The 22,470-nt window shown below is 42.8% G+C and overlaps 1 protein-coding gene across 1 annotated transcript in view; it reads right to left on the bottom strand.

The window, feature by feature from the left end:
- LMBR1 (limb development membrane protein 1) overlaps positions 1-22,470 on the bottom strand; it is a 171,244-nt gene that overhangs the window by 62,925 nt on the left and 85,849 nt on the right. The window contains exons 6-8 of the mRNA XM_068235872.1: positions 8,690-8,816; positions 4,580-4,648; positions 3,415-3,479 (exon numbers count right to left, since the gene is read on the bottom strand). Coding sequence (XP_068091973.1) covers positions 3,415-3,479; positions 4,580-4,648; positions 8,690-8,816 — 261 coding nt within the window. The remainder of the gene's footprint in view (positions 1-3,414; positions 3,480-4,579; positions 4,649-8,689; positions 8,817-22,470) is intronic.

Below are 22,470 nucleotides of genomic sequence, written 5' to 3'. Positions count from 1 at the left end.
CAGATCTAGAACAAGCATGCAGTGAACAGAGTGAACGCAACACACGTAAAATTTCTCTGGGTCAGTAAATTAAAAAAATATGAAAGGCAAACATCATAAGGACAGTCAGAAAAGCGGCATTTTTTGAAGGCATTCAGCAATGGAAGCCTTCAAATATCTCTCACTATAGATCTTCTCTAAGGACTGGAAGCAAATGCGTGTTGAAAAGTGCTGCAACTATAAGGTGTGACCACACTAACTGCATGCTTGTTTCAGGTGTTTAATGCAGACATTATTGAAGCCAGTAAATGCAAAAGTCAACCAGGCTTTTGGCAATGCATAAAGTTAACTTTAAAGGGAAAAAAAGGTGCCTCAAATGGGTACTTACCCTAGTAGAGAGAATGCTCTGGAGAATTCAGAGGCTTCCCCCAACCCCCTCACTTCCACTGATCCAGCACTGGGACCCCCTGAACCTCTAGCACAGAACCAATATGCCCTGCTTTTTCCCCAGAGTAGGCTCCATGCTACTGCGCAGGTGCAAAGCATCCTGGGAAGTGCGGCTTCGCTCGTTCATGGGCAGGAGCAAGGCTGAAAACTTGCAGAGGGTTTCAGCGTCCAGTAGTGGTCGGGTGGAAGATGTGGGTGGCCGTTAGAGGATACAGAAGCTTCTCTCTACCAAAGTATCTGAATTTCTCTTCAGTTAACGTTACAGGTTTACTTAAAGAGAAACTGTGACCAAGAATTGAACTACATCCCAATCAGTAGCCGATACCCCCTTTTACACGAGAAATCTTTTCCTTTTCACAAACTGATCATCAGGGGGCTCTGTATAGCGGATATTGTGGTGCAACCCCTCCCACAGCAGTTTCCTGTCTGTGACCCTCGTTGCATTGTGGGAAATAACTGTTTAAAGCGGTTTCCAACTGCCAAAAAAGCAAGCAGCAGCTACTTCCACTGACATCACCTGCCAGCAGTAAAAATGTCACCATGTGATAAATGTCAGAATGTAAATCAGGGAGAGGGACGCTTTTACATTGGGCAACCACAGACTAAATCATTTATATATAATTATTGTAAAATTACTACATTATTTCCACTGGAGTTCCTTTTTCACTTTAAGTTTACCATATAATCTTGGCAACCTCCATATCCATTTATCACTTCGTCATCATGCTTTGCACTCCAGCTCTTGTGTGAAGGGCGCATGCTCAGCCCATTCACTTGCATTCAAAATAACCAAGGTCTGATAATATTTAGGAATATTTGCTGTCACTTTGCTACCCATGTCCATGGTCCTTTTTTTATGCAGCCTTCACTACAAATACATTATTATCAACCTAATATCCCAAGAACCTAAATAAAGAAAAAAAAAAAAAAAAAAGTTTCCCACCTCCCTAAGAACTCTTTTGAACTTGCCTGAAAAATACCAAAACGTAGTGTTTAAGTAACAAATAGAATCAGATAAAGCTAGAATCCTATAAGTGGTGTGGAAATGTGCAAAACCATTCACAAAGCAGAACATTTCACCGAATCATTTTATTTTTTTGTCAACCAATACACAAAAGGTTGATGGTGGGGAAGTAGCAAATTGAAGCCCAATTCCGGGAAGATAAGCTTTAATACAGGTTAAGCACCATCATTTGAGAAAAGGCTAATTAAAGCAAATACTTGAAAAGAAGAGATTAAGGGGGGATACAGATGGGGCACCTTGTACAAGATATACAAATGGGTCAAGCAGAGAATGCTATGGAAGACTGTTCACCTTTAAGCTACCACAAAAGGCTGGAGGCCACCCCTTGAGAGTGGAGGAAAAAGGTTTCATCTACAACAGTGGGAGTCATTTATTATAAAGGTAGCCATAGACCCCAAAGATTGGTCAGCTAAAACTGCCAAACTGATCTGTTTCTGCAGATGATCTATTCTAAGAAAGAACTTTCGTTAACAGGATAAAAGATCTTGCTTAGCCTGGAAACCCGTTAGCTGGGACAGGTGCTCTCAGGCTGAGCACTGGGAGTCTCATTTCTATAGATATGTTTCCTAGTGATTAATAAAGAAGAAAAACTGCTGGATTTGCCCAAGCGGAGCCAAAGTTTATCACCAGAAACGGTCTATGGGCTCTTATCTTAGTAGACATTGATCTGCAACACATCTGGGCAGTCTGAAGGTGATAGAGCAGCTGTGGGTGCTTTCCAACCTCCTATTTTTTTTCCTGTTAAAGCGGACCCAAACCAAACATTTTTTTAATTAAAAATATTTAGTTGCACCACTCTGACACATACAAAGATAAATAAACACTCCTTCAAACCTATGATCATTTCAGTGCATGCTTTTCACCCTTCTCTTTTCATAGCTAGGATTATACTGGGGGCAGCCATTAGCAATTCCTTCATTGCCAGACACCATCTACTCCACCAGTTTGCCGGAAAAATCCCGGCAATTTGAAAGGAAGGGAGGGGTTCCTCCAATAAATGTAAAATATTTTATATTTGTCATCATGCAGCTGAAAAAAGGCTGCTATTTATTATTATAATTTAGAAAATAGATTTTATTTCTGAAATCTTGTATTTTTAAAGAGAACCCGAGGTGGGTTTGAAGATTATTATCTGCATACAGCGGCTGGATCTGCCTATACAGCCCAGCCTCTGTTGCTATCCCAAACCCCCCTAAGGTACCCCTGCACTCTGCAATCCCTCATAAATCACAGCCACGCTGCTGACAAACAGCTTGTCAGAGCTGGCTGTGTTTATCTCTATAGTGTCAGTCTGCTGCTCTCCCCGCCTCCTGCAGAACTCCGGTCCCCGCCTGCATCCCTTCCCTCGCTGCTGATTGGAGGGAAGGGACGGGGGCAGGAACCGGAGCTATGCAGGAGGCGGGGGAGAAGCGGAGACTGACACTACAGATGTAAATACAGCCTCACAGCATGGCTGTGATTTATGAGGGATTGCAGAGTGCAGGGGGACCTTAGTGGGGTTTGTGATAGCAACAGAGGCTGGGCTGTATAGGCAGATCCAGCCTCTGTATGCAGATAACATTCTTTAAACACACCTGGGGTTCTCTTTAATTTGGGTCCACTTTAACCACAAAAAAAGAGCATGCCCTACCAGTGTGTCATTAATCATAACTGTCACAAGATTTTTTTTTTTTTAAATTTGCATATGTGTAGACTCAAACTTTACCTAGCCCTTGCCTAGCTATAGGAGAAATGTTACATGGATAGGGCAGGTCTACAGCACACAACCAAAACATGTGGTGGCACACCAAAAGGGTGGTAAGGGACATATTTGGCACATCTCAAATTAATTAAATGTATCCAAATCCAACCACTGGATCAAGCAACAATCTTATCTCTGTTGCCCTCTGGCTTAGACCCTACCCCACTGGAAATCACGGAGCTAGACTGTCTTCAATAAGCAGACACATAATAGTAACACTTACTGTTGGTTTCACCAAGAGCTGACCCATTACTGTAAACATTCTGGAAAGTCCAATAGGTGTACAAACTAAAATAAAAAGACAAAACATGAATAAAGTATGTTACTCAGTAATTTACTATGTAATTTATTAATGTAACTTGATGACTTTATCAAGGGATCCCAAAACAAGTCACGTCACCAGTCTAACAAAGGAAGAAAGCTTGGACAGTAGCCACCAAAAGAACCATATTCTGTAAAGTTCACAGCTAGGTTGTCCAACATGTAGCCCTTACCTATGCCCCCTCCCCTTCCAAAATACAGCTCCATTCACTTCACTTACAGACGGCCTAAAACAAAAACACCCTACATGTGCATGGCCCTTTGGTGCAGAGGGTTGCTATGAGCTGCTCTGTGAAAGAATGTCTTTGCACATAGGGAATCTCTTGGTGTAGCTGAACAAACAAGTAAGCAATTTAACCAGATGCCCAGTTAATGGAGCGATTATGATTTGCTAGTCATTTTTGTACTTCTTGTAAATATGTAGCGTATTACTGCTGTCCAGTGATGTCTAGGAAAACTCACGGAGAAGCAATGTAATCTTGGTCAGGTGATAAATATGTAAGTCTCCGATTTGCTAGTCATGATCATGTGCTAAAACGGTATGTGACCACAGCAAATCAGAGCTTTGCAATTCTATCAGCTGATCAAACAAATCAAGAGTCTTCATGAGTTCTCCTAAACAGGACCATCACCTACAGTATTTATCCTCAGTGGCCTCTGAGGAAGTGAGTGGAGCTCACGAAACAGCTGTAAGGCCGCCTCACACTTTTGCATGTATCTGTCTATTTTGCGGATGAAATAAAGTGGTGCAGCAACTTTACTCATCTGGTGCCCAGAACCTGTTTTTCTTGTGGTTACATTGGATTGTTTGCTATGATTCCGGAGGCACAGCAGGCCCCCCTACCCCTGGAGGCTGTCTAGTCTGCATCTAGTGCCGATCATTTACTCATCTTACTGCATCCATTGTTTGTAAATGGGGTACTCCCTGTATACCATTATCAGTTCAATTTCAGAAAGGTGACACAATAGTCCCTACTTTACGTCACTCATAACAAAAAGAAGAAAAAAATATAATTCAGCAGACAAGGAAACTCTATGACATATGCTCCATGCTCTTACATACTTACGTAGTAATAAGAGACATCCCATAAGTGAAATACAGGAATATAAATAAGGTAGATAAAATTCCCAGAGATCTGAAAGAGTTTAGAAAAATATATTAGATTGCTTAAGTAATAAGCAAAACATCAAAACACATGTTGAATGCAGAGGACAAGTAATTTTGCGTAGCTGCAATTGTAATAATGCTGTGCCCATAGGCAAAAAGGGGGGGGGGGGGGGGAGCTTTGTCGCTCATTTCTAATTACACATTTACTTCAATACATGGGATGCAAAACACAGAGCAATGCAATCCCCACATAAAGAGGCATTGGTGCATCAGATGAGACAACTCATGCACTGCAGAGGTAAACAGGGCCATGCAGCATAAGTGACACAAGCCAATGGATATCATTATTGAAGTCTGCTTCACCACACTATAGGCCCAAAGCTTCTCATGCTTAATTTGCAATGCTAAACACACCCCCTTAAAGGAAGCCTAAAGCTCCCCAAAAAAAAAAATCCGGTTTAACTTACCTGGGGCTTCTACCAACCCCCTGCAGCCCCCCGGTGCCAGCGCCGGGACAAACCGATCCTCTGGTTCCCCGCAGTGAGCCAGCTTAGGTTTCTGGCAACTCGGCCAGTCGATGGCCAATGCCCCTGTGCGGCCCTGGCTGTGTGCATCCTCGAGCATGCTCCTGTCGCGGGAAGCGTCCTAAGCAGTACAAGAAAATCGCATACTGCACATGCGCAGGACGCTCCTGGCGACGGGAGTGTGAAAGAGGACACATGCGGACAGGGCCACACAGGGCCACTGACCATCTCCAGGTGACAGAGGACATGCATGGCCAGGGCTGCGCATGCGCAGTGGACATCGACTGGCTGAGTCACCAGAAACTAAACTGGCTAGCTGCAGGAGACCAGGGGACTGGTTTGTCCCGACACTGGCACAGGGCGGCTGCACGGGGCCGGTAGAAGCCCCAAGTAAGTAAAACTGGATTTTTGGGGGCTTCAGTTTCACTTGAACCACCCTTTATACTCACCTACCTAAAGTATGTTACATGTATTAGAATTAAAGAGACTCTGAAGTCTCCCTAAAATGAGGTTTTTATTTTAAAAACCACATTAACATTATTGTCTCTCTTAAAATGCCGCAGAACCGTGGCTGAAAACCCCCTTGATCACCCCAAACTCACTGGGGTACATGGCAGGCAAAATCCACGACTTTCTTGCTCGTGGATTTTGCTGCCTCCTCTATGCGCGTCAATCAGCGCGTATCTCCGCCTCTCCCCCGCCCCTCTCAGTGAAGGCAGACAGAGGGGCGGGGAGAGGCGGTGATCCAGGCTAATTGACGCGCTGAGAGGCAGAGCCGCGCTGCCTCTATGCGGAAGGAGCCCGTGATTGTACCCCATGAGTTTGGGGTGATTGAGGGGGTTTTCAGCCGCGGTTCTGCTGCATTTTAAGAGGGACAATAATGGTAATGGGGTTTTTAAAATAAAAACCTAATTTTAGGGAGACCTCAGAGTATGCAGAATAGGTCTTTGTAAAGTTACTGCAAGCAGCGATTGGCAATGGCAGCTTAAAGGAACCTAAACTGAGAAGGATATGGATTTTTCCTTTTAAAATAATACCAGTTGCCGGACTCTCCTGCTGATCCTGTGTCTAATACTTTTAGCCACAGCCCCTGAACAAGCATGCAGATCAGGTGCTCTGACTGAAGTCAGACTGGATTAGCTGCATGCTTGTTTCAGGTCTGTGATTCAGCCACTACTGCACCAAAGAGATCAGCAGGACTGCCAGGCAACTGGTATTTCAAAAAAGGAAACATCCATATCCCTCTCAGCTTAGGATCCCTTTAAAAGCTGTGGAATCCCCGCAGCGTGAAACAGCCCATAATCAATGAATTGGAACTGATACAACTAGGCAGATACTGTAATTCAGCACATGCAATTAAAGCATATCAGAGCTTCAATTTAATTAGATATTGCTGCCCACAGCAGGGATGGCGGAGTTAACTTACCTATGCTGCCACGTTCCACTGGCAGACCATGTAACACCACTACTTCCTCCTTCCGGGTTTGAAGGAGGACATAGTTGAGTTACATGGACAGTAAGTGGCACGCATTGGCTATAGGCAGCGGCATAGGTTAACCCCCCCTCCCCCCAGTCCTATCTAATAAATACAGTGATGTGAAAAACTATTTGCCCCCTTCCTGATTTCTCATTCTTTTGCATGTTTGTCACACTTAAATGTTTCTGCTCCTCAAAAACCGTTAACTATTAGTCAAAGATAACATTATTGAACACAAAATGCAGTTTTAAATGATGGTTTTTATTATTTAGTGAGAAAAAAAAAAAAACCTACATGGCCCTGTGTGAAAAAGAAATTGCCCCCTAAACCTAATAACTGGTTGGGCCACTCTTAGCAGCAATAACTGCAATCAAGCGTTTGCGATAAACTTGCAACGAGTCTTTTACAGCGCTCTGGAGGAATTTTGGCCCACTCTTTGCAGAATTGTTATAATTCAGCTTTATTTGAGTGTTTTCTAGCATGAGCCGCCTTTTTAAGGTCATGCCACAACATCTCAATAGGATTCAGGTCAGGACTTTGACTAGGCCACTCCAAAGTCTTCATTTTGTTTTTCTTCAGCCATTCAGAGGTGGATTTGCTGGTGTGTTTTGGGTCATTGTCCTGCTGCAGCACCCAAGATCGCTTCAGCTTGAGTTGATGAACAGATGGCCGGACATTCTCCTTCAGGATTTTTTGGTAGACAGTAGAATTCATGGTTCCATCTACCACAGCAAGCCTTCCAGGTCCTGAAGCAGCAAAACAACCCCAGACCATCACACTACCACCACCATATTTTACTGTTGGTATGATCTTTTGCTGAAATGCTGTGTTACTTCTACGCCATATGTAACGGGACACGCACCTTCCAAAAAGTTCAACTTTTGTCTCGTTGGTCCACAGGGTATTTTCCCAAAAGTCTTAGCAAGCATTGAGATATTTTTTAGCAAAATTGAGACGAGCCTTAATGTTCTTTTTGCTTAAAAGTGGTTTGCGCCTTGGATATCTGCCATGCAGGCAGTTTTTGCCCAGTCTCTTTCTTATGGTGGAGTCATGAACAATGACCTTAATTGAGGCAAGTGAGGCCTGCAGTTCTTTAGATGTTGTCCTGAGGTCTTTTGTGGCCTCTCGGATGAGTTTTCTCTGCGCTCTTGGGGTAATATTGGTCGGCCGGCCACTCCTGGGAAGGTTCATCACTGTTCCATGTTTTTGCCTTTTGTGGATAATGGCTCTCACTGTGGTTCGCTGGAGTCCCAAAGCTTTAGAAATGGCTTTATAACCTTTACCAGACTGAGATCTCAATTACTTTTGTTCTCCTTTGTTCCTGAATTTCTTTGGATCTTGGCATGATGTCTAGCTTTTGAGGTGCTTTTGGTCTACTTCTCTGTGTCAGATAGCTCCTATTTAAGTGATTTCTTGATTGAAACAGGTGTGGCAGTAATCAGGCCTGGGGGTGACTACAGAAATTGAACTCAGGTGTGATAAACCACAGTTAAGTTATTTTTTTAACAAGAGGGGCAATCACTTTTTCACACAGGGCCATGTAGATTTGGAGTTTTCTTTTCTCACTAAATAATAAAAACCATCATTTAAAAACTGCATTTTGTGTTCAATTAGGTTATCTTTGACTAATAGTTAATGGTTTTTGATGAGCAGAAACATTTAAGTGTGGCAAACATGCAGAAGAGTAAGAAATCAGGAAGGGGCAAATAGTTTTTCACATCACTGTATAGATTACGAGTAGCTCCAGAGGACCATTTACTTCAGGAATTCCTCAAAACAAGTCTCCACAATGAACCAGTCTGCTTAATGAATCAGTTAATATGCTAGTTTGCTGCTCAGTGCACAACTACCCTCACTAAGCATGGGTGTTGGAAGCAGACCTATGAAGTCAGGCCAAGCTACCAGTCAGTAGCTCCTGTTCCCACTTGCTGCTCAGAGCTGCTGGAGAGATTTACAGAGATAGAGGACATATTCTAAAACAAATGGTTACCAATAAATCAAGAGGTTCTTCATATGGGTGGACTAATGACCGCATAAATCCTGGAGGACATACTGAGCTCAGACTCACCATACAGAGATTCCATGCTTGCAGAACTGTTGTCAATCAGAGCTGATGCCACCCACACAATGCCAAAGATGAGGAGTGCCAGGAGGATAAGCATTACAACAGTCTCCAATATCCGAGCTTTGATCCCCTGGTAAACAAATGAAAATATTAATTATAGCGATTTACAGTAAAACGAGATACATGCCGGCTTCTTTGAAACAACATAGCATTAGGAACAGCTCTATGCTCTTAAAGGAAACACAAGGTGGAAATAAACGGATGAGATAAACAATTGCATCTATCAGTCTCCTAAAAAATATGTTTTTAGATATCCCACAGTTTTACTTTAGATTTAGATCTACTTTAAGTTTTACCGCTTCATTGTCTCTGCTTAATGATATATTCAGCAAAGTATGCCAGAGCTAAGATCTATGAACTATTGAGCCTTTATCTCTTTTCTGCTCCCAGAAGCCATTTTCTGCTAGGACTATAGGCTCATAAACACGCTCAACAAAAATATCTTTTAAATGCACAATTATCAAAACAAACTTGAAGAAGTTGGACGATTTTAGTCAAGTAAAAGATGTGCAAACGACAAGGCGAGTCCAAAGCCTGGTAAGACGCAGCTAAAGTCAATTCAACTGTTGGATTGACTTGACGAACGACAGAAGTTGTGTCCAACATGGCAATGTGTACAGAAGTTTGCTACAACTTTTCAGCTATTTCAATTACTAACTGGAACATATTAGTAGTTCACCAGTAAAGATATGTAAATTTGAAGTTGTTCGTCAAGACGTTCTGTGTATATAATAATTTTTTGCACGCCAAGACTTATCTTTCCAACGTTTTTAATCGTAGTCGTTTGTAAAGTTGTTTATAGTAAAAGACACTTGTTCATCGTGTGTATATGGCGTATGACTCCAATTCCTTATCATTGAGGGTTACCCTATAGTTTGACCACGTCCTAGATAGAAACTGCCCCTTGCATACCTGATGTTTAACTCTTTCAGGCAGAAAAAAAAAGGAAAAAAAGGAACAGCCGTTCGTATGTCTTTTTTCAGCTCTGGTTGAACTCGATAGACGCATGTCTTTTTTCAACCCAAATAACTATGCAACTATGTAGCCTGGTTATTTGTGTGCTTGGGACTGTACATTCACATGTCTAGCTCATGTCACCTCGGGTATCCTTTAAAGCCTTTATACTTTTGTTACTGGCATAAAAAGGTAGAAGCCAGTAGCCCTGAGGTGACAGAAACACACAATCACGTCCTCTTCAGAGACAACAATCTTAATGAGGCAATGTGTGGTGAAAAGTAAAAGATGCCGATAAACTAAAGCAAGCAGAGTGCCTACAGAAAGACAGATAATGGAAATCCACCGAACGATCATTCCATGATTAATCTTTTAACAGTAGAAGAGGCATAATGCAAACAACGGAACGTTAATCGGTCAAACGATCTGAACGATTATTTCCAAAGTGATCCATCATGACAGTCTTTTAAAATGAACAAGCATCACTGTTTGTCGGTCATCTGTAATAGTTTCCCCTTCCCCTCTCCATGTTACAGTTTTCAAGTGATGTTTGTAGAGGCAGCGAAATGCACATTTGTCCTATTTAGTGAGCCATCGATAATAGGATTGAGCCCCCTTCATCTATTTTCATCTGTAACCTGCCAATATGACCGAAAAAAAAGCTTTCTGTGCTTATGGACCTATGTAGATTTTCCCTGTCAACATCTGGCAGATTTATCACTCTGATTGAATCTGCCAGAAATCAATGTCCCACCATTTAAGAGATCAATCTTATTTTCTTCCAAATTTGATTGACCAATTTTACCACTTCCATGTAGTATGAGGTTTTACCTACACAATCTGTTCATAGCATTCAAAATTGGTTGGCCCTCATACTACATGGAGGCGGATTAAATTGTTCACTGATTGGCCAATCAAAATTAGATGAGGTGTATGCACCCTAAAGCATTGTACACACTTTAAATTAGGATTTGCAAATCACTGACCACTTTTACCTCCTCTATGTAGTATGGGCAGATTGTGTAGGCAAACCTTATACTACATGGATGTGGTAACATTGGTCAGTGATTGGCGAAGTGGGAGTGACTAGTCGACCTGATATATACTGATTTCTAGCATCCCTACTGCCATGCCTCTATTCTGTGTAGTGAACAGGTATTCCACTGCAGTGGAATACAAATAAAGCAGGCAATATGAGAAACTTTACTTCCTGCTTTGTGCAGAGTCCTAGTTAAACGCTAAAAATGATACAGAGATATGAGAATTCCCAGAATCCCCATGCCCTAAACCAGTGGTCCTCAAACTAAGGCCCGTCGGCCGATTCTGGCCCCCTGAAGCTTTTTTACCGGCCCCCACACACAAAATGTATTACTTATAGATGTGGTCAGCTACATCTTTAAATATTGGTGGTCTACATTTAGAATAGCAGTGCTGGCACCCCCCATCCACATGGAAGGCAGAATGCAGTAATTCACTGGTTTCCAATCAAATTCAACATCAGGTGACACTGCTGTCCACTGCAGGTTGTCACCTGGGGTATGCTTCACTGTCTGGCCCACATAGACTTCTACATAATTTTATGTATACTCCGGCCCCCCAGCAGTCTGAAGTATGTTGACCCGGCCCTCGATGCAAAACGTTTGGGGACCCCTGCCCTAAACATTGTTCCTAACAAGCTTACACTGAGTTTTCTAGTAGAGTATTAGAAAAGTAAGTTCTAGCAACTCCAGAGAGAAATTTAAACATTTGACAACACAATCAAAATCAGCTTATGTAGTAAATACCTAAAACATGCTATAAAAAGTTTTCAAATCAATATAGGGTAACCCTTTAACTCCTAAAGACAATACAGTGACGCTAAATGAAAATATACACCTGTTTTTATGTTGCAGAGTAGGGTTTTCCAACCCATGTTTTATCGCAGTTAATTTGAAGTGACTAATTTGAAAATAAAATACAGTTTGTATAGAGTCCAGAATTTGGTCAAAATAAATAAATAAAACCACCCCGATAACGTCATAGTTTTAAAAAGCCATTTCGAAAAGATGGATTGCATTTCTGCCTCTCCAAGCTGAGAAAGTGGATTAGCAAATTGTATCTGCGATTCCAATCAAGCGAATGGAAGACACTGGCGAACCGCCAAAACGTGGCGCCGCTCCAAGACCAGGCCTTGCACAGGTATGGTGAGGTAATCTTTTTTAAACGCTGTTCTAGCACGTCTCTGTGCGTCCATGCGAGGTCTGCAGAGCCCTCGTGTGGCCAAATGCAAGTACTGCAAGAGGTCAACTCTCTCCATATCCACTCATTTCAGTTCTGGGGAACAAACGCTGCAGTAAAAGCACCACTGAGCAACTAAATTATACTGAAGTGCTGCACAAAAATAGTAACAAGAAAGTAGAAGAAGCCTCTCATTTTACCGTTCAAATGTGGTTTTCACTTGTATTCTGAAAAGAACAAGCTATATATGGTAAATACTAAATAAAAAAAATAATAATAATTATAAATCCAGAGTCACAATGGTTTTGCTATAGTACAGAAACTATACTTTTGAAGTAGCCATGCTGTACATCCATAATTGAAAGTTAAATCATGAGTACATGGATAAATGATTGCAAATAAAAGGTGGTAATTTTCCATGCAATCCCATTGGTTTTCTGAGCATAAATTATTACAGAGGCGCCTGGCTCTTCTACTGACCACTTATGCTATTGCTCCGTTGTTATTGCCTGATGAAGCGGGATCAAACCTGCGAAACGCGTTGCATATTTGGAGTTCATAAATAAAATATAGTGACTGTCTTTACTACAGTCATTGTGTGTCTACTTGGAGGAGGCAAGTCCACCACTACCTCCTCTATTTACCAAGAATTTGGTTTTTAAGCTCATTTAGCTTCCTTTTATCCTTTTGGCGCCTCTGTTCTCCTGCATAAATTATTAATGGCTGCAAGCACTTAAGCGTGCTCCATGGGAAACCAGGGTCATTAGGGAGCCTTGCCCCAAAACTCCTTACTGTTTTACATACTGGCTTGAGATGGGATTCAAACCTTGGTCAAGGGCTCAAATCCTACATAAAAGGCAACAGCCAGCACGCTATCCAGCTGAATGATTAAAAGATTACTGGTGTCAATAAAGAGGTTTTCTGCTTGAATTTACTATCAATTCCTGTGTGGTCACCTTTTGCTGTGTTATATGTTGTTACATGAAAAGTGCACATTGAGGGAGGGATCCTACTTGGTCAGTGGAAAAAACCGGCAACAGTCATCCAAAAGATATTTTCTTTAGAATATGCATTTTCTACGTGCCTCAGCAGACAATTGCCAGCTGTCGTCAATAGGAATTGCATGTAGTGTCAAAAAAAAAGTAGTGCATGCAGCAAAGTTTTTTTTTTCCCCACATGCGGGAACCACACTAATGTGACAAAACCTATTGATCATATAGGGGATAAAGAGGCATCCTGGTTGTATAAAATACGTTAAAGACAACTAAAAAGAAACAAGTGAGGTGGCTTACCTCAGAGGCAAAATTCTTAAACAAAGAATTTTTAAACAAAGCACAGGCAACACGTTTCACGGGTCTGAGTCAGCTTCCTCAGGCCAATAAAAGTACCTATAAACACAATTGAGACTTAAATGGTTACACTCTAACAGCAGGTATAATGCACATCAGTTAATCTGACAATACATATACAGTAATATTACTGTATATTTGTCAGATTAACTGATGTGCATTATACCTGCTGTTAGAGTGTAACCATTTAGGAGTCTCAATTGTGTTTATAGGCACTTTTATTGGCCTGAGGAAGCGGACTCAGACCCGTGAAACGTGTTGCCTGTGCTTGGTTATTAAAAATTCTTTAAGAATTTCGTCTCTGAGGTAAGCCACCTCACTTGTTTCTTTTTAGTTGCTTTTAAACATATTTTATACAACCAGGGTGCCTCTTTATCCCCTATATGTATTAAATCCACCCCTCAACGTCCACCGTTGAAGGGGTATAAGCATTAGCCACAGTGTTTTTTACGCGAGCCTAGGGCTTCTTTTTATCAAGGAGAGCGACCAGCCGAGGTCCTGATGAACCACCCCGAGTGGAGTCAGGTTCATTGTCTCCACCTGCTGCCAGTGGTCGGTTGCCCCTAGCAACCCACCTTTGGGAGTAGAATTTTTGCTTACTTCTTTCCAAAAATGGTGTTACTTTGACATACTGCACCATTGGGCTCCCGTTTTCTCTCTTGTATCTTTTGCTCCAGGGTGCTCACACACCCCACCCACTTTGAGCCTATTGATCACATCTGGAGCATTTCTGCATGCAGGAAAACCATGTGCGAATCCCCTCCTAGGTGTGACAACCTGCCTATCTCCCTCCCCCCCACCACCCCCTTACACACACACACACACACACACACACACACACACACACACACACACACACACACACACACACACACACACACACACCTCTTCTGGGTCGCCGGAGTCGGGCTTCACAGCACAGGTAACGGCCGGGCTGCGCACGTCCTACAGCAAGCACCTGCGGCCGGGAGTGCACTGCGCATGACGTAATCGTGACGTCATACGCCGTGAGCTCGCAGGTGCGTGCTGTAGGAGGCCCAGCGCCTGGCAATGTGAATCATTGTATAGTGAGCAGTAATGTCAGTTGATTTCCCAGAGTACTTTGGGGCAGAAGGCTGTGCAAGCCTAGGCTAAACATTACTGAAATGGCGATGATATATACCACAACGTAGAGTTAGCAAGTGTTTCTGATGCTGAAATTGATCAGTTAAGCCAGCATCTTTACTGCTGGCAAGGTGTATAACTGTGGCTCCCGCCCCCAACTGTGTAATGAGCAGGGACATCAGCTGATCTCCCTGAGAGCACCTGCAGCAGAAGGCTGAATTGCATGATCATAGGCAAAGAACCACTGGTTCTATATTGCACAGCAATATATGGATGATATTAAAAGTATCTTGAATAATTTTTTATGTTGTGCTAGGAATCGCTACAGGTGCACTTTAAGTATAGGTCAATATTTGGCCAAACACTGTACAGACTGGGCTGATATGTACAGGTTCAGGCTACAACATTTGACTGTATAAGGGCAGTTAAGTAAAGGCTATGAATTTCTGGTGGTGATGACGAGAAGACTGGTCAACGCCTTCAGACAACTTGAAGGTTCTCACCAACAGACACTAACCAGCACACTAGTAGTCGTCTACAGGAAGCCAATATAAAAGCATCCTGATTGGAATTTGATTATACTTGGCAGTATGACAAATCGGAGAACCTTTACAAACTCCAGGTGTGTGCGACAGCTGAGTGGCAAGCGGCGCTGGGGCACGATGGAGCAGAGGAGAGGAAATTGTAGAATAAAGTCTCACGTGTTCGCTACAGAGCATAGGCGTACAGACAAAATGTTGATATCATGTTGATGCAGAAATGAGTGGCATCAGAAGCAAAGAAAAGGACCAAATTAAAGCCAGACAGGCTTCCATAAATTAGACTGTTCGCACTGTCTTTGGTTACATATCCAAGCGCTCGACCTTCAGTCTCAGAGTTTTGAAGTCAGCGGAAATCCTTGATGAGGTTAACAACCTTATTATAGACACCTGACTGCAATTGATTTTACTTACTGCATGAAGAAGCTCAGACATTCGTTATGCAACCACAGCTGAAAGCTGTACAGGTTTCAGGTCCAGCACGGAAAACTATTTCCCTATCCTTCTGCAAAAACATATACATTCAAAAATTCACAATGCCACAGGCAATGAGCCCTTAGGCTAGTTACAAACTATCAACTGAAGAGAACTGTATTTGGCACTGCTCAACCATCAAAATTAACTGCAGACAATTGTATACCATGATTGGCAACTCCCCCTTAAAATTGGCCTAGGTCTATGACAGGGACACAGGTTTAGGACAATGGTAGGGATCAGACCTCAGTGGCCTGAGGAAAATCCTCCCTGGGGAGGGACAATTCCCATTGGTCTATTGCAACAAATGGGAGCTTGAGATGCTTCTGGTGGGGTCTCAGGATTGGTATACAGGCATTTCTTCAGTGCAGGGACCCAAATGGATGGTTGCAGCAGCACTGTATGACCGTAATGGACGGTGGAAGTTGAGTATCTTGCAAAATGCACATCGAGTGCAGCCTAGTGAGAGCAGACACTGTCCCATTCTTATAGGCTAGCACTGATTCCATCATTTTCCGTTGCCGTTCATTGGATCTGTAAAAATCGCTGGCAGCCCATACTTGCGTTCTGTTTGACAGAACGGACACAAAGGATCCAATGTAAATGGACTGATGTTAACGGATACTATTGCTTAAAGAGACTCCGTAACAAAAATTGCATCCGGTTTTTTATCATCCGACAAGTTCCAAAAGCTATTCTAATGTGTTCTGGCTTACTGCAGCACGTTCTATCACCATCTCTGTAATAAATCAACTTATCTCTCTCTTGTCAGACTTGTCAGCCTGTGTCTGGAAGGCTGCCAAGTTCTTCAGTGTTGTGGTTCTGTGATCCATCTCCCCCCTCCAGGCCCCTCTCTGCACACTGCCTGTGTATTATTTAGATTAGGACAGCTTCTCTCTTCTCTCTTATCTTTTACAAGCTGGATAAATCCTCCTCTGAGCTGGCTGGGCTTTCACATACTGAGGAATTACATACAGGCAGAGCTGTCTGCACTCTGCAGGAAGAAACAGCCTGACACTTCAGTGGAAGATAGCTGCAGGGGGAAAGAAACACACAAATGATCTCTTGAGATTCAAAAGGAAGGGTGTATACAGCCTGCTTGTGTATGAATGTATTTTCTATGTGTGGACATACTGTACATCAACCTACTTCCTGTTTTGGTGGCCATTTTGTTTGTTTATAAACAAACTTTTTAAAACGGTTTTTAACCACTTTTAATGCGGCGGGGAGCGGCGAAATTGTGACAGAGGGTAATAGGAGATGTCACCTAACGCACTGGTATGTTTACTTTTGTGCGATTTTAACAATACAGATTCTCTTTAAAGCGGTTTTAAACTTACAAAATATTCAATAAAAATGGGTTTTCCTACTTTTTATAACCCATACAATTATCATATTTGCTTTTGTGCACAAGTATTATTATTCATTTAGAAATGATAAGTTCCCAAAGTTCAGTTTATTTACTTTGAAAGCTGCTAGTGCATTTTATTCATAACTGTTGCATTTCTTTTGTTAATGCACCCAGTAAGGATTTCTGAGCAGTGTTTCAGTTCAGGACTCATTAGCAGAAGTTTCTGCACAGTCAGAGAATGTTTACTTCAAGAGAACCCGAGGTGGGGATCGTAGAAAGAAATCTATACACAGAGGCTGGGTCTGGCTATAGTGCCCAGCCTCTGTTGCTAGTTGAATCCCCGCTAAGTCCAACCTGTGCTCCGCTCTCCCCCATAAATTACAGCCGCGCTGGCGACACGCAGCGTGTCGCAGCGGGCTGTATTTACCTCACTAGTGTCACTCACGCCTCCTGCAGAGCGCCGGTCCCCGCCCACGTCCCTTCCCTCGCCGCTGATTGGAGGGAAGGGACGCGGGCGGGGACGGCGCTCTGCACCGTGAGTGACATTAGTAAGGTAAACTATGCCCGAGAGCGCAGCCGTAATTTATGGGGGAGAGCGGAGCGCAGGGGGCACTTAGGGGGGAATTCAACTAGCAACAGAGGCTGGGCACTATAGCCAGACCCAGCCTCTGTTTATAGATTTCTTTCTACGATCCCCACCTCGGGTTCTCTTTAAAGGGAACCTAAACTGAGAAGGATATGGATGTTTCCTCGTAAACAATACCAGTTGCCTGGTAGTCCTGCTGATCTCTTTGCTGCAATAGTGGCTGAATCACACACCTGAAACAAGCATGCAGCTAATCCAGTATGACTTCAGTCAGAGCACCTAATCTGCATGCTCAATCAGGGGCTGTGGCTGAAAGTATTATAGTGGCCATACACGGTACAATAAAAATGTTCGATTTTCCCGTTTATTCGATCTAAATGATCGAATCGAATGAAAGTTGAAAATATTTTTTATTTCGATCAAGAAATTCGAACGATTATCCCGTTTTTTCGGGAAAAATGATCGGACATGCTGGAAAAATCTTTATATTCGATCTAACGTAAAAATCGAACTAAATTATCTAATTGAAAAATTGTATCATGTATGGCCACCTTTAGAGACACAGGATTAGCAGGAGAGTCAGGCAACTGGTATTATTTTAAAAGGAAAAATACATGTCCCTCTCAGTTTAGGTTCCCTTTAATTGAATCAAGTGAAGAATGTAAACACAAGATAAAAGTTATCACCAGTTCGGATGCGGCTGTCCCTGCAGGAGAAAAAGTCAGTCCTGTGATTTAACCCTTTGAATGCTGTTTTACTAAATAAAACAATTGTGTTAGTATATTATATGCTGTAAATAATCTTTTAGAGCAAAGAAGAAATGCTGGGTTTCAATCCACTTTAAGATACATTAGTATTCATTTGCATCCGTTGGGATCTTTTCCATTTCGTTCCACTTAGCTGTTTTTGATGACACTGTGAACCAAGCCTTAGACCAGGGATGTCAAACTCAGATAAGTGGACAATCATAAACAAATTGTTTATTAAAAGGTTTAACATTTACTGAACAGTCTCTAAGTGGTGTGATCATAGCAACTGTGCGGATCCTGTTCAACCCCCTTCTCCAGAGTAGCGCAGTGGAGCAGTTTAATATTTACCTGCCCCAGTGCTGCTCCATGGTCTCCTCTGATGTTCCCGGCAGCCACACGCTCTATGCTGCATACCTCTGGCTCCTGAAACACGATTTGTAGAGATCAGCACTGCTTCAATATTAATCTTAATTCATTGAATGCTTAAAAAAGACATACAATAAAAAGAACTGTACACCACGAGCCCTACAGATTATTGTATGTCTTTTTTAAGCATTTAGTAAACTAAGATTAATATTGAAGCAGTGCGGATCTTTACAAATCGATTTCCAGTGAAGAACCTGTGATAGCTCGGGTCTGCAGGCTTCACCCATTTCTTTGGGTACAAGCCAGGGAGTGCAGTCTCATTGCTATAAATACCTCTGGCTCCTGAGGCATTTCACATGATCGGGAGAAGGAGGTAAGGAAGGAAGCGCAGAGCATGGGACTGCCAGGAAGAACAGACGAGACAGGACACATCACTGGAGCGGGTAAATATTAATCTGCCCGCTGTGCTTCTGTGCGATGGTGGGTGTGTTGGGGGTGTTGGAAGGTGTTCAGGTGCGCATGTGGTATCAGGAGGGGGCCTCATGCTGACAATATTTTAATCAGAAAGACTGTTACCGACATGCTACTCTAAACGGGAAGGCTGTGTGCCATCTTTATTTTGCGGTTTACAAAACTAGACATTGGAAGCACTAGAGCAGTGTGTTTCTCAACATTTTATTGGTATGTTCCCCTTTTTAAAACCCTAAACTTGCCAAATACCCCCTAGCATAGTAAACATTATCACAAGTTCCCCTTGATAAATACATATTTAATTGTAGTACATGATAAAACAATTTCCAAGCATTTACTATTGCTTTTAATTAGCTAAAACACTAATTTGATGTTTGAATAAGATTTATAATTTTCTAAAACTCTAAATTTGTTATTCTTGGTTAAGTATATCAAGCCCGAGTACCCCCTGGAACCATCAGAGGTACCCCCTGGGGTACGCGTAGCACATATTGAGAACCTACGCTCTAGAGGACTTAATAAAATGGCTAGGAGGGCTGCATTCAGCCAACAGGCCTCGAATTTGGCGCCTGTGCCTAAAATGAAACTGAGTGACATCCCTATATACAGTACTCTGTGGAAGCGGTTAGCACTATATAAAAACACAATTGCCAGTTGTTTTTTCACCAGTGCAAGTCTGTGATGTTCAAGAAGAGCAGAGACCTATCAGACATTGCAGATGACATTGGTAGGATGCCACTGTAATACTAGAGGGTAGTGTCAGACAACTGTCAAACAGAAATCATTTCTATGAATTTATATTGACGTTAAACAGGCAGTTTTCCAAGCACAGCAAACTCCGGGAAATCAACAGAATTTGAACCACTAATGTCATCCTAGCCTAAGGCCACATACAGACATCAGACCATAGTCTTTGGAAAATGAAAGATCACAGACCAATCTTACCACCCTTCCTGTAGTATAAGAGCCATACTCTACACAGTCTTTTCTATGGAGCTGAACTCCACATCAGAAAAAAATCATTGCAAGATGCTGCACACACAGATGCTGTACAGACACAAAAGATCAGTATCTGCAAAAGATCTGTTCCTGCCAAAAATCCATTCCTGCAAATTGCAATAATAGTCTATGAGATCTGCAGATCATCATACACACATGATTTAGCTGACATTCATCTGCAGATCAGATCCACCAGGATGGATTTTCAGATCTGCAGATCTGCAGATGAATGTCAGTTAAATGTGTGTGTATGATGATCTGCAGATCTCATAGACTATCATTGCAATTTGCAGGAATGGATTTTTGGCAGGAACAGATCTTTTGCAGATACTGATCTTTTGTGTCTGTACAGCTTTTGTGTGTGCAGTATCTTGCAATGATTTTTTTCTCATGTGGAGTTCAGCTCCATAGAAAAGACTGTGTAGAGTATGGCTCTTATACTACAGGAAGGGTGGTAAGATTGGTCTGTGATCTTTCATTTTCCAAAGACTATGGTCTGATGTCTGTATGTGGCCTTAGGGACTGTTTCCACTACATGCAGATTGGATGCAGAAAAACTGACTCCGATGAATGCCTATGGGAAAATCTGCATCAGAAAAATTGCATTTAGTGGAAACAGGCCCATAGGCATTCATGGGAGTCAGTTTTTTTGCATCCAATCTGCGTGTAGTAGAAACAGGCCCTAACTCATTCTTATCAGCTGGAAGTCGCACTGTCCTGAGTGAAACTCCTAATATTTTAGTATTGGATGCCGCTGGGAGGGGTTAGGATGCTTGCAGAGTTTCCGCTGGACTGGGGCTTACTCTCTACCGGTTGAAACAGTAGTTGGGAAAACTACCTGAGGTGTATCAACATGATAGATTCAAAGGAAAGGTAGCTTTAACTGAGCACCTTTTTTAACACTACAAGACACCAACACATCTATGGTTCACTTAGTAAAACAACCAATTTTCCCTGGTTAAGAGTTGAATTGGGAATCTGCAGTCAATTTACCACAATGTACCTTTGAATGTATTTCAACCAATATCTAACTTAAAGGAAACCTGAAATTCTAATAAAAATAAGCAATGCCAGTTGCCTGGCTGTCATGCTGAGCTTTAGGCGTTGATCGCTTTACACACCTGCAACAAGCATGCAACCAATGGAGTCAGAGCAAATTCAAAGCATCTGATCTGCATGCTGATTCTGGGCCAGTGACTTAAAGTATTAGAGGTATAGGATCAGCACAAAAAAAAAAAAAAAAAAAAAAGTCAGGCAACTGGCATTTTTGGCAGAGAATGAAAATGGCAACCTCTGCATTTCTCTCTTCAAGTTCCCTTAAAGTGAACCAGAGACAAAGCACACTCATGTACACCCCTCCTGAGCAAAGCCAGACTGAATGCTCAGTCGGGGATTTTATCAGGGCTGATAACAAGCAGGCTGAGCAGTGAAGAATGAAAGAGCTGGGTGGGCGTTTTCTCTAATGTTCCCACTGATATATATGGTAAAATACATGAGGTTTCTTCGTCTCTGGTTCACTTTAAATGTCAGTTAGAATTACATTATCAAGAGCTTGTATCGGTCACCATTGTACAAAGTCATTTTGCTTCTGACTGCACACTGTTCCAATCTGAGTGAATCAAACCTCAAAACTATTAAAAGCACCTATAGCAGTCTTTAAAGAGTCTGAAGCCAGATTAAAAATGGCTTTTTAGCTTATATTCAGCAGGGGCATGTTTGCCCCTGCTAAAATGCCGCTATCCCGCAGCATAACGAGGGGTCTTTACCCCCCAAGTTCCCCCTGCAAGATCCACGACTTTCTTGGTCATGGATTTTGCTGCCCCTGTGCGCTTCCATGTGAGCTCATAGCCCTGCCTCACACGCGTCTGTCAGCGGCGGATCTCCGCCTCTCCCCCACCCCTCTCAGCGAAGGCAGCCTGAGAGGGGCGGGGAAGAGGCGGAGATCTGCCGCTGAGAGATGCGTGTGAGGCAGAGCTGCAGCCCATAGCCCTGCCTCACACGGAAGCGCTCCCCGGAGGTAGCAGGGGGGATTTGGGGGGTAAAGACCCCTCGTTATGCCGCGGAATAGCAGCGTTTTAGCAGGGGCAAACATGCCCCTGCTGAATATATGCTAAAAAGCCATTTTTAATCTGGCTTCAGACTCTCTTTAAAGTGAACCAAGGGGAAAGAAAAGTTTTATACATACCTGGGGCTTCCTTCAGCCCCCACCACGCAGATTGCTCCTCGTTGTGGTCTAAAGCCTCCTAGCTCTCCTGGTAGCAGCATCATTCTCCGCGGCTAGTCAGACATACTGTGCATGTGCGGCCCGGCCACGTGTGCCGCCCCCTGGAGCTAGACGAGTGAGCAAGCTTGGCCGCACTGCACCAACTGTCCCCGACTGGCCACGGAGAACGGGGCTGCTACTGGAAGATCTAGAAGGCTTTGGACAGCGAGAGAGCGATCTGCATGGAGGGGGCTGGAGGAAACCCCCAGGTAAGTATAAAACTTTTAATACTCATCTCAGTTACACTTTAAAAGAGCAGACATAACTTCATTTTGTTTACATTTTTTCCCACACCTTTAAGA

The sequence above is a fragment of the Hyperolius riggenbachi genome, chromosome 5, assembly GCF_040937935.1.
Source record: "Hyperolius riggenbachi isolate aHypRig1 chromosome 5, aHypRig1.pri, whole genome shotgun sequence".
Classification (NCBI taxonomy): Eukaryota; Metazoa; Chordata; class Amphibia; order Anura; family Hyperoliidae; genus Hyperolius; species Hyperolius riggenbachi.
Note: the sequence above shows the minus strand (reverse complement) of the source record. Positions and strands in the feature narration are given on the sequence as shown.